The 12,582-nt window shown below is 36.2% G+C and overlaps 2 protein-coding genes across 2 annotated transcripts in view; one reads left to right on the plus strand and one right to left on the minus strand.

The window, feature by feature from the left end:
- Positions 1-3,893: 3,893 nt before the first annotated feature.
- On the minus strand, positions 3,894-9,599 carry LOC107667802 (WW domain-binding protein 2-like). The gene is made up of 8 exons (XM_016459520.1): positions 9,439-9,599; positions 7,797-7,905; positions 7,460-7,595; positions 6,748-6,840; positions 6,499-6,648; positions 5,726-5,845; positions 5,543-5,619; positions 3,894-4,627 (listed from the first exon to the last, which is right to left on the minus strand). The coding sequence occupies exons 1-8, from the start codon at positions 9,579-9,581 to the stop codon at positions 4,580-4,582; spliced, it is 876 nt and encodes a 291-aa protein (XP_016315006.1). The 5' UTR covers positions 9,582-9,599; the 3' UTR covers positions 3,894-4,579.
- A 401-nt stretch (positions 9,600-10,000) lies between these two features.
- LOC107667792 (protein BCCIP homolog) overlaps positions 10,001-12,582 on the plus strand; it is a 6,178-nt gene continuing 3,596 nt past the window's right edge. The window contains exons 1-4 of the mRNA XM_016459513.1: positions 10,001-10,295; positions 10,407-10,481; positions 10,616-10,696; positions 12,374-12,463. Coding sequence (XP_016314999.1) covers positions 10,167-10,295; positions 10,407-10,481; positions 10,616-10,696; positions 12,374-12,463 — 375 coding nt within the window. The 5' untranslated portion in view covers positions 10,001-10,166. The remainder of the gene's footprint in view (positions 10,296-10,406; positions 10,482-10,615; positions 10,697-12,373; positions 12,464-12,582) is intronic.

The raw sequence follows: 12,582 nt of genomic DNA on the forward strand, positions 1-12,582 counted from the left end.
CACCCCCCCCCCCTCTCTTTTTTGAAAACTAAAATATGATCACCCTAATATATTCATATAAATCCGCATATTAGAATGATTTCTGAAGGATCATGTGACACTGAAGACTGGAGTAATGATGCTTAAAATTCAGCTTTTTCATCAGAGGAATAAATTACATTTTAACACATTCCTATAGAAAAGTTATTTTAAATTGTAATAATATTTCTGTTTTTACTGCATTTTTGATCAAATAATTGGTCAGCATAAGAGACTTCTTCAATAATTATTCCAAAACACATATATATAGAACATCTGTGTTTGTGTACTTCATAAATTGTGTTTCTGGCCTAAATCTTTGCCATTCTTACTTGTGGCCAAATTATGGCAGCTTACTAGGGTTGGGCCGATAGACGATGCCATCGTCGACGTGTAGGCGGAACCCCTAAAGGGAATAAATATGAGATGGGAGGAAAATATATATTTCAATATTTTTCCTCACAGTTATATCATTGGGTAATTATACTACATATATATTTCGGGCATCAGGGAGCCGCTATTATACCTGGCATTGAAACTGGCATCGTGCTTTTGAATGCACGATCGCTTTTTAGTTTCACTTTCACTTTCCAGATTCGCGATCGCACGTACTCTGTTTATATTATGGAGCAGCAGTACTTACCACACATTTTACAAGATTATATGTTTGTCAGTGGTACTGAGGATCTGCAAATCATTCGCCATCGTCCTCAGTCATCTCTCCTTACTCTGTTTATGTGGTAAGTGAAATTTTATGTACTGTAACAGACAACCGTTACACCGTATCAGCTAAAGTCTGTCTACACTGGACATGACAAAGCGACCATTGAAAATCATTTGAAATTTGTGTCAAACTACTTAAAACGTAAATAGAACGCAGCAGCAGTTTACTGTCGGGGATTTGTCATGTTGCGCCGCATCCAGTGTAGACAGCATCACTGATTATAATGGGTTCTATAGACTGATTTATATATAAGGAATCTCTATTATAGATCAGTGGTTCTATAGTATTTTGTCGCGGAGCACCACTCGTGTCCACTGTAGACACGGTGTTAGGAATCGTTATTTGTTTTCCCTTATAAGGATTCACGCTTCGGGCACACCCCGATGTCATCGTCCATCGCGATGTTTCACTGTAGACATCGTCCGATGCCAGTTTTGTAGACATCGCCCAGCCCTACAGCTTACATGAACTTTTAAGATGTTTTGAAGAGTTTGCGTTGAGGGCTAGCTGTGCACTTTATGTTGTGCTCGAGAGATCAAAATTATTTTTTGCTGTATCCACTCTTAGTATATGATTCCCATTTGTAGTTTATAATTATTGAGAATCCGATCTGTTCGCCTGCAGTTTCAAAGAACAAACATGTATGTTGTGTTCATTTCCGTGTTCTGTTTTTCTGTGCTGTAGGATTATCGTAACAGTGATTTGTATTGTATGTATTTCTACTGTATCAGTTTTAGTAGTATATTGATTATTTTTACAGAATTTAACTACATCACGGACGATATGTCCATCAAATTTATCTTTTAACACTTCAGATATTGACATCTGTGAATATGAGATTTAAATTTCATGCTGTAATATCTAGTCTTTGGCTTTGTTCAGAATAGCATACTTGCATACTTCACGTTATGTACCATAGGCCTGCAACAGTAATGCTATGTTTCTTATTTAATTTAGCAAGTGTTAAACCTGCTGATGAATGCATTTTTAGTCGAATTTGGTCCAATCAGTCAAAAAGGAGATATTAAAAACAATCATATTAATCAACAAACATATCATGGTATATTGCTACCAGTTCATATATCACTTTTTAAGTGGAATGTTGAGCATGTTGCATTGTGGGATGTAGTGTTTTTTTTTTCAGTGTGCTCTATTGCATAGTGCACTTTATGGCAGCCCGTTTCCACCATGGAATAAAAAATAAAGGTAGTTGTGAATTTTTTTATTTTTTCCACAATTCTTACTTTTTTACTCACAATTCTGAATTTATTTCTCATAATTCAGAAGAAAATTCAGAATTGTGAGATAAAACCTCACAATTGCAAGAGAAAAGTCTTGATTGGGAGATAAAATTGCAACAATAACCTTTTTTTATTCCTTGATTTTTTTCAAAATTGTCGAGAAACAGTATGAAATATGAAGCAAACAGTCAGAATTGTGAGATAAAAAGTCGTAATACCTTTTTAAAAAAATGTTTCCCTTGGTACGGGCTTCCATAGCACTTTATTGCACACTGTGCCCAGTCTAAGTAATGCATACTGCAGATATATTATTAGTATGCTATTCTGAACATAGCCTTTCTATAAAGAGCCATTAAAAGTTTGAACACTGTGTGCGTCATCTGAATATGGGATCATAATTATATGAAATAGCGTACTTAAGGTCTGAGCTCACTTCTTTGAGCTGACTTTATGCACTAACTAGTAAAAGGTAGAATTGTCCTTAATATTGGGAGATTGTTTGAATATATTAGAAAAACAATTTAATTTGCACAAGCCATCAGGGCTGGAAGAGTAAAGGGGAACCTGGAAAAGCACATTATTTTGAATCTCCTGAGAGACTTTTACCGTTGAATGTGAACTCATCTTGACATTTGTCTGCTTTTGAAACCCTGGTCATCATGTACATGAATAATGAACACAAGACATCCATAAATGAAATGCATCGTTCCACTTGTACAGGTTTACTATAATAAAATACACTTTGAATAACACAATACAGTCAAGACCATGCGTAACTGATTAAATGTATAATTAAATAAATTAGGGGAAAAAAAGAATCAACAAACTCTGTCCAGGAGACTGAAGGTGCATGTGGGGTTAAAGTGCATCTTCAGTCTAACTGCTGCATGCTACAGAGATGCCAAGACTAGTACACACTGCTGCAGAACACGTCTGACACGAGCTTCATCAGATATACATCATGTAGTGTTTGTGAAGGTGATTTTAGACAATGCTCAGTTGATTTGATTACTTGGTTTTTGCTCCGGCAATGAAAATGATTGCAAAAGAAGCCAAAGTGGAATCAACCACTGCATGTTGCCGAGCAACAGCAAACTAACAGCCCGTCCAATCAGAATCAAGAACCAGAACTGTTGTATAAAAGAGACTTGTAGCATGTAAAGGTTTTAGTTAGAGGAATAGATCACCTAAAAATGAAAAATTGCTGAAAATTCACTCCATCAAAGATGTAGATGAGTTTGTTTCTTCATCAGATTTGGATAAATGTAGCATTGCATCACTTGCTCAACAATGGATGCTCTGCAGTGAATGGGTGCCGTCAGAATGAGAGTCCAAACAGCTGATAAAAACATCATGATAATCCACAAGTAATCCACACCACTCCAGTCCATCAGTTAACATCTTGTGAAGCAGAAAGCTGCATGTTTGTAAGAAACAAATCCATCATTAAAACATTTCTAACTTCAAACCGTTGCCCACAGCTAAAATATTAGTCCTCTATCCATAATATTGCTTTCTCCGGTGAAAAAGTCTGAATCAGGAGAGAAATCTGCACAGATCACACATCGTTTACAAGCCAAAACAGTCCAAAAGGGTTCTAAACAACTATGTGGGTGGATTTTGATGTGAGAAACAACAGGAGATGGACTTTTTCACTGGAGGAAGCATTATAATGGATTATGGACATTTTTGACCAGAAGCAACGATTTAAAGTTAAAAACATCTTAATGATGGATTTGTTTCTTACAAACATGCAGCTTGATAGACTGGAACGGTGTGGATTATTGTGATGTTTTTATCAACTGTTTGGACTCTCATTCTGACGGCACCCATTCACTGCACAGCATCCATTGCTGAGACATTGATGGAATGCTACATTTCTTCAAATCTGATGAAGAAACAAATTCAACTACATCTTTGGTGGCCTGAGGCTGAGTACATTTTCAACAATTTTTCATTTTCTGCTATTCCTTTAAGTGATGCATTTGACGGAATGTGCAGTAAAGGGTGTTTGCATTTGATTTGCAGCATCTAAGCATCAGGAAGTCTTTTAGTTTCAAAGACTGATTTAAGCGACTGCTTGAGTGTTGAGTAACAGGTGAGTGGCAACAACCAACGATCTTCCATCTAATAACGTTGGATGCAGCAGTCGAGAATGAACAATGGCCGAAAGCGCTGTTAATGTGAACGTCCCAATGTTTTTGGGCCTTAACTCTTTTGCAACTAGCAAAATACTTCAAACCTCGATCTATACATAACCACTCATAAATGTCTCCTAAATATACTCATTTTCAAATTTAGAAAAGCTCAATCATTTACTGTCGGTTAGAATGCTAACAGTCGGTCCCTCTCATTCACCAGCTGTGAATTCATTAAAGTCGTTTTATTCATGTGTCTCTCTCGTCTAGTCCCTCTTCATAGGCCAGGTCATGTTAATGCAGAGCACTGCGCCCCCTGCTGGAGCCCCCCGGTCACTGCGTGCAGCCTCACGGGGAGTCTGTGCAGCGGGGCGTTTAACTGGAGATGTGAGAGAAAGAGAGGATGAGATGAAGGGAATGGAGAGAGAGGAGAGGATGTGCGCTCGCTGCAGACACGTCTACTGGTTCTTCTTGTCTTCAGGTGGGGAGTAGGGTGGAGGCTTGTCCTTCAGAATAAAAACAAAACAATATATTTTCAAGTTATTACCCAAGTTACTTTTTTGGGGCTTTGATGAAACTCTACAGGTTGGACCTGGTTGTATAGACTTTGTATAGATGTTTAACTAGGTTGCATGAACTTTACTATACATGAACTTGGTAAATAGGCTGGACTTCGTTATATAACAGGATATACTTGTTTGGATAACAGTTTGGATCTTGGTATATATTAAGTTTGTTAATATTTGAACCGGGATGTACAGTAGGTGGACTTTAACAAGTATATGGATTTAAGTTAACTACACATGAACTTTGTCATAAATTAACTTGGTTAACAGGTCGAACCTGATTATTATTTGGAATTTGTTACCAGGATAGACTTGGTAAACAGGTTGAACATGGTTATATTTGGACTTAGTTAACAGGATACTCTTGGTTAACTAGTTTGACCAGATTATATATAGATTTGAACAAGTTATATTTGGACTTTAACAAGTTTAAATTAGCTACACATGAACTTTGTCGTATATGAATTGGGTTAACAGGTTAAACCTGGTTTTATTTGGAATTGAAGACAATTAACTTGGTTCCATAAGAACTTCAGTGTTTCCCCTGCCATTATATTTGGGGGGCACCCCGCCCCCCTTGAAGGTCAAGTTAATTTGATTTTCTATATAGTGCCAGATCACAACAGAAGTCATTAAAACTTTGCCTTTAACATTTGCTTTACATGCGTTCTGATTAATAAAATGTAATTTAACCATTAAAAAGGAGTCCAGAAAAATTAAAACGGAAAAAATCGAATCCTTTTGGAAATGGAAACCTAGGGGAAACACTGAACTATGTTATAAATGAACTTGGTCAACAGGTTGGACCTGGTTATATATGGAACTTAAACATGGTTAACAAGTTGGTTAACTCACCTCGGGCAGGTAGACCTGTGTCGGAGCAAACGTAGTCGCGCTGGAACTCGCTGCAGCTTCAGCTGCTTTTGCTTCGGCTAGAACAACAAATACAGTCAGTTTATATAAAAAGTCTGTCAGAGTTAACCAGTAAAACAGTGACTTGAAGTATAAAACTCAAAGGAATCCAGTTGTGGCTCGTACCTGCGGGGGTTCTGGGCAGGTCTGGGTCCGGAGGAGCGTGGTTCATCGGAGCTGTATACGGCGGAGGAGGCATGTAGGCTGCTGGTCCATCAAAGCCAGGAGGGTTGGGGTAAAATCCACCTACAGGACACAAATAGCAGCAGTTCAGTGTTTGAATACAAGTTAAATGTCAGTACTTAAACAGCGAAACCAGAGATTTTGGCTTGTGAGGTCAGAGCATGCGCTGTTATCTCCGCCTACTGGAAACTTTTTCAGGCTTCTGATTGGCTAACATGGCTTTACGGTTGAGATTATATCGCCACCTGTTGGCTTGGCATGCTCTTGACAGTGCTTCATAGCATGCTTCTGCGTTTTCATGTGGACGGAGATTTTTTTAAAAACGGAAAAATATGAAGGTAGAATGACGTCAAAAAGATTTGCATACGCAGGGTATGAGTTGTGGAAGTGTACATAAGACTGTAAGCGTAAATTAAATTTGCATGCGCAACAGAAGCTTTGTAAAGGTGTAAAAGTTGTGTACCATTAGGCTATGTGTTCATACTGAACTTCGAGCTGTGTAGTTTCCTTCTATCTGTCTTACGCGATTTACACCTTTACAAAGATTCTCTTGCGCATGCAAATTTAATTTACGCTTACAGTCTTATGTACACTTCCACAACTCTTACCCTGCGTATGCAAATCTTATTGACGTCATTCTAGCTTCATAGAAAAAGGAAAAAATACCCGTGGACATGGCCTTAGTTTGCTCAGCCCTGTTTAGCAGTGAATCTGACCTGGAGGTGGAGGTCCAGGGTAGGCGTATCCAGGCGGAGGTGGTGCGGCCGAATACATGCCGTTAGCAGGAGGAGGAGGAGGGTAAGCGAACGCCCCGTTTGCCATGTAAGGACAGCCATAATTTACAGTCACCGGTTGCCCTCTGGATGCTGAAACGAAGGTAATGCTTCCACATCAAATCTGATGCTAAAACATTTCTTTAAAAAAAAAATGATATTACTTTTAAAACTGATTGAGCACAAACGTACCCTGTGCTGCCACCTGTAGCATGTACTGTCCAAACTCAATCGCTCCTCCGGCAACAAAAATCAACTTGAAGGTTGCAGAACCTTCCCAGCCACCTGGAGCAGTGATGGAAACATGCTTTAGTATATTTTAGTTCCACGGGTGCATTGTTACTTTCTTCCAAGGACCAGATTATTCAAATGAAAACTTGAGGAGGGTCATGATTCGGATCGGAGTACTTTTATTTATTTAAAGTCTAACATGTTAACATGTAATACAAAATTGAACTTTTTTTTTTTTTACATGAATGCATAATATTATATATAGTATGTATTATTATATTAACACCAACAGTGTGTAATATAAAGGCCTGTCAATTGTTTCGAATTAATTACATCATATGAAAATGAAATCAGTTGCAATTATTTTCATGATTCACTGAATAACAATAAGCCAAAATAAACAATTCAAAGATATGAATTCATTGATTAATAGACATTACAAAAAGTGTCTTTATACGTGAATATACATCATTTTTATCTATTAAAGAATTACTAAAAAGTGAGCAGACACAATAATAATTTTCGATATTTTGACTGTTTCATGTGGTTCGTGGCCAGTGTTATTTTAGCATTATTTGTACCCTACTAATGTTAGGGCAGTGGTTTTGGCCTGTGATTTGGTTTATTCCCTCATTGCACAGCTGCAGTGTTCATTTTAGGCTCTGTGTTTTACCTCCAGGCTCGGCGCTGATCGTGCCCTTGATGTAGTTGGCACCAAGTACTGGCTGTTTGACCTCACAGCCCTTCATAAGATAAAACGGCATCATTAACGACTGCAGGGGGTCCTTCCCTTTAGTCAAGAAGATCACCTAAACATCAAACCACATAAGCAGCAAATGATACACATATTCATTTACTGAGGTTATTTACAAACCACTGAACAAGACCAGTCAGGAGACAGACAAGGCCAAGACCATATTAAAATACATATTTAAAGATTTTCCTTGCTCTGTCATTATCATCATTCAAAAATAAGATGATTATCTAACCCCTCCTCTTGTATTACGTACCCTGTAAGGTGTCAGGTAGATGCTTCCCTTCTTGCTTTTTCTGAAGGCTTCTGGCAAGCGTTCTGCGTCACTGAACAGCAGCTCCACATTCTCATATGACATCAAGACACTGCAGGAAAACAGATTTGGTTTATTACAGTCAGCACATTCTGTGCCAACACATAAGGAACAAAGCTAGCTTTGCCATCGCTGACAAGGAACAAAGACTTTTGCTTATAGTTTTAAAGAATACCAGTATCACTGTAGTTCTAAGAGCATTTTTCTATAATAATATAATATTATAACCCTAACAAAATAAAATATTAATAATATTTTAATGATTAATTATTATTTATAATAATATAAAAATGTAAGAAATAAAATAAATTATTTTACAATTTATTTGTAATTTATTACTATTATTATTGTAATTATAAGTTATCTATTTGTCTATGTTACAATAAATCATTATATATAAATAACATAAAAATGTAAGAAATAAAAAACTAAATATAATAATGATAACAATAAGCAAAGATATTATATTAAACATAATATAAATAATATTTATTATTATTATTGTAATTATAAGATGTAGTACTAAGAACATTTGTCTATAATGTTGTAATAATTCACTATAAATAATAATAGTAGGAGTAATAAAATACATAAAAATATGAATGATTATAAATAAAAAGTCAATAATAATAATAATAATATAAAAACACAAGAAAAATATATTAAATAATAACAATAACATTTTTATTATTGTTGTTGTGGACTATTATTGTGTGAATAATATAGCCTAGTAAATGTACTCCAAGATTTATTTTAGAGTTAATGAAGATAATATAATGTAGAATAGATGCAGAAAAGTTAAATGAATAAAAAACCTAAATAAAAAGACAGCATCAGATGGCATCAAATCTATTTGGGTACTTCTATGATTACTGGTTATTACAGATGATGATGTCTTTGCTGGAGTCATCAATCTCAGTGTTAAGATCACAGCTATTGTGAAACTTTAAGAGCATGTCATTTATTTGAGCAGAAGCGTAAGAAGATTATTGCTGACCTACTGCGACTACAAACGCGAATCCTACTACGGCGACGTCTGAGCTCATTAATATTAATGACGTAACGTGGCATTCGTCCAGCTGATTGGCTGAAAGACAAATTGGAGGTTCGTCAGTCGGCACGCATCCGAATATTAATAAGGCTACGTGACTGAACGCTGCAGGAAGGTTTCCAAGCAACTTGAGCATGACTAAATTAATATTCATAGAGCACACTTCACCATAGTAGGATTCTGAAAGCTGCGCAAGATCCATGTTTTTAAAAGATAACTTATGGGACTGAATATGGGCTACATTTACAGTGTGTAAACATGATGTTGCTTAAAATAAGCACATAAAAGGCAGACAGTCTGAATACAGTGCAAATGAATAAAATGGGTGTGATCTAACGGTTCACGCGATGTTATTCAACACATGACACTGTACACTGTATTATTCTTATTATGTGAATAGAAAAACACAAAATAATTAATTCAGTATGGACGTTTTGGACAAATCCGTGTAACGTTAGTCAGAAATAGGACAGTACCAGCTTTATATAATAATAACAAATAATAACGGCAATATTAATCAAAGAGTCTGATTACCTTTCGCTGTTGTTGATGATAACACCTCCACATTCAGAGTGATTGTTGTTGAGGGCCATGCTTGATTTCTGTCTGTTATTGTGTGAAATTGACGCTCTACATTCTACGAGCGTTACTCGAAGATCCACCTGCACTTCCGGCATACGCCACGCCCCTCGATGACGTCAACGACCGGGTTGGAGATATTTCCCGAACCTTCTCAAATAACAAATAAATACTTATCAAAGGAGAATCATCTTAATCTCATAATGTTTTATTTTACTAAGACAGATAGATAAATTCTTACTTTACTTTTTAAGAGAAAGCAATTAAAAGGAAAGTAATGCATTACACCTAACACTGTGTCCAACCAACAGCCAGCATCGACTTTTATTTTGTAATATGACATAATGCTTAAGTAAACCTTAAAACTACGTTAAAGAATATTTATATTTCTATGTAGGTCAAAAGATTATTGTTTTGAGCTTTAATCCGTGCCATTGCTAAATAATAAATCATTTTCACGCAGCACCCCTGTGTAAAATATGGTATCTGCTGCTTCCCAAAGATCGTCATCTGAAACAGACGCCATTTTGGATCTTGTACCGGGAGGTATTGTGCGTATACCCTTACGTCTACTGTGAGCCAACATGGCCGATAAGACTCCTCAGTTTCCTACCATGTGGATAACGCAGAACGTCGCTCATCGTGAACTCGTGTCTGTTTCCTGCGTGCTGTAGTGGAGCGGCATGGCTTCATCTGCGAAGAGGCGAGCTATTGAAACGGGACTAAACCCTCAAAACAGCAATGAAAGCTCGGACGAGGGTCTGGAAGACTCTGGCGACGAGGACAATGAAGATGCAGAAGAAATAAACGAGGTAAGTTGCGATGTTACTGGAGCCTATAATGTCGTGATGTGCAGGCCAAACTGGCTCTGCGTTGAAAAACGTTGTTTTGTGATCATTGCATGTGTTTTGGGTTGTGTTTAGGAGGTTATAGTGGACTTTGAGGCACACACGATATCTGACAACGACTTTAATGGCATTAAAACCCTTCTGCAACAGGTAAGTTACAGAGACATTCGTGTTTGCATTGCACTGAACATACAGATATAACTTACACTGCTCAATTTGCACACAAACAGAGATTAAAAAGCGCAAAGAATATGTATGCATTATATTTTCACTCATTTTTCCAGCTGTTCCTGAAGTCTCAGGTGAACACATCTGATCTGACTGACATCATCATCCAGCAGAATCACATTGGCAGTGTCATCCGCGTGAGACTCATTTGGATAATCCTATATTTATTTAGTTTGATACTTTCAAAAATTGGTTTCTTAATTTTTGTTGTTATTGTTTTAATGGTAATTTATAGGCATTGCACATTATCATAGACTGATAACCACCATAATAATAGCTAATAATTAATAGTAATGGACATAAGGATGAACAGTGGCTAGATTCTATTTTTTATGAAATATACAGGTGCATCTCAATAACTTAGAATGTCGTGGAAAAGTTCATTTATTTCAGTAATTCAACTAAAATTGTGAAACTCGTGTATTAAATAAATTCAATGCACACAGACTGAAGTAGTTTAAGTCTTTGGTTCTTTTAATTGTGATGATTTTGGCTCACATTTAACAAAAACCCACCAATTCACTATCTCAACAAATTAGAATATGGTGACATGCCAATCAGCTAATCAACTCAAAACACCTGCAAAGGTTTCCTGAGCCTTCAAAATGGTCTCTCAGTTTGGTTCACTAGGCTACACAATCATGGGGAAGACTGCTGATCTGACAGTTGTCCAGAAGACAATCATTGACACCCTTCACAAGGAGGGTAAGCCACAAACATTCATTGCCAAAGAAGCTGGCTGTTCACAGAGTGCTGTATCCAAGCATGTTAACAGGAAGTTGAGTGGAAGGAAAAAGTGTGGAAGAAAAAGATGCACAACCAACCGAGAGAACCGCAGCCTTATGAGGCTAAAACCATTCACTAAAAATGTTTTTTTTATTGGTCTTATGAAGTATTCTAATTTGTTGAGATAGTGAATTGGTGGGTTTTTGTTAAATGTGAGCCAAAATCATCACAATTAAAAGAACCAAAGACTTAAACTACTTCAGTCTGTGTGCATTGAATTTATTTAATACACGAGTTTCACAATTTGAGTTGAATTACTGAAATAAATGAACTTTTCCACGACATTCTAATTTATTGAGATGCACCTGTACTTGAGTTAATGGTCAAATATCAGATCCTGGATGCAAAAACACTTTGAAGCTTAAGAGAAAACCATTCATTTGAATTATAAGCAAATCAACACTAAACTTTTAGATACTTGTTTAAATAATAGTGTAATTTTTTTATTTACAAAAATGTGTTCCTTCATTTTTTTTCATTTTGTAACTGTATATTTCAGTATATTATTACTTGTAATTAAACCTTAAAACAAGTTTATTTTTTTCAAACCATGAGTCACAAGGAAGTGCTAAAGAGAATTGTTAAGACAAAAATAAAAGAAAGATTAAAATGAATTAAAAAATATTTAAATTAAGATCTAAATAAATAAACAAATAAAATATAATTAATAGAAAAAAAAAAATGCAAACAAACAAAATAGACACCAAACAGTACATTGCAGCAATGTAATATACTAACTATATTCTCACATTTATAATATGCATTAATTAACTACAAACTTTTTTTGTACATGAAAATAGACAAATACATTTCAAAATTTTTGCATGAGGGTTCCTCGCATAAGGTTAATATATTTGGGGTTCATGGTATTTAAAAAATGAAAACCCCTGCCCTAAAATATACTGATAATCACGATATGTATAATATAATATATTATTAAACGTAATGAACATATGGGTGAACAGTGTATATGTCCTATTATCATTGTAATGAATGTTTTTAAGTATCTTTTATGTGTTTTACTCCAGCAAGCGGAGGTACCGGAGGACAGTGATGACGAGGGCGACCCAGACGAGGTGTTTGGAGTCATCAGCATGGTGAACCTCACCGAGAGACAGGTGACAATACCCCATTTCTGAATCTTCTCATGAATATCTGATGAATCATTTATTTGCGGCTCTGGATCAGTGCTGTTTGTGTCCCGTCTGATCGTCTCGTGTGTGTGTGTGTGTGTGTG

This window comes from Sinocyclocheilus anshuiensis, unplaced genomic scaffold (genome assembly GCF_001515605.1).
Source record: "Sinocyclocheilus anshuiensis isolate Anshui unplaced genomic scaffold, SAMN03320099.WGS_v1.1 scaffold493, whole genome shotgun sequence".
NCBI lineage: Eukaryota > Metazoa > Chordata > Actinopteri > Cypriniformes > Cyprinidae > Sinocyclocheilus > Sinocyclocheilus anshuiensis.

Coding starts and splice junctions, on each gene's coding strand:
- LOC107667802 (XM_016459520.1), bottom strand. CDS start 9,581: ATGCCGGAAGTGCAGGTGGATCTTCGAGTAACGCTCGTAGAATGTAGA. Junction 6,841..7,459: donor GATCAGCGCCGAGCCTGGAG/GTAAAACACAGA, acceptor TCACTGCTCCAG/GTGGCTGGGAAGGTTCTGCA. Junction 5,846..6,498: donor CCCTGGACCTCCACCTCCAG/GTCAGATTCACT, acceptor TGTGTCCTGTAG/GTGGATTTTACCCCAACCCT.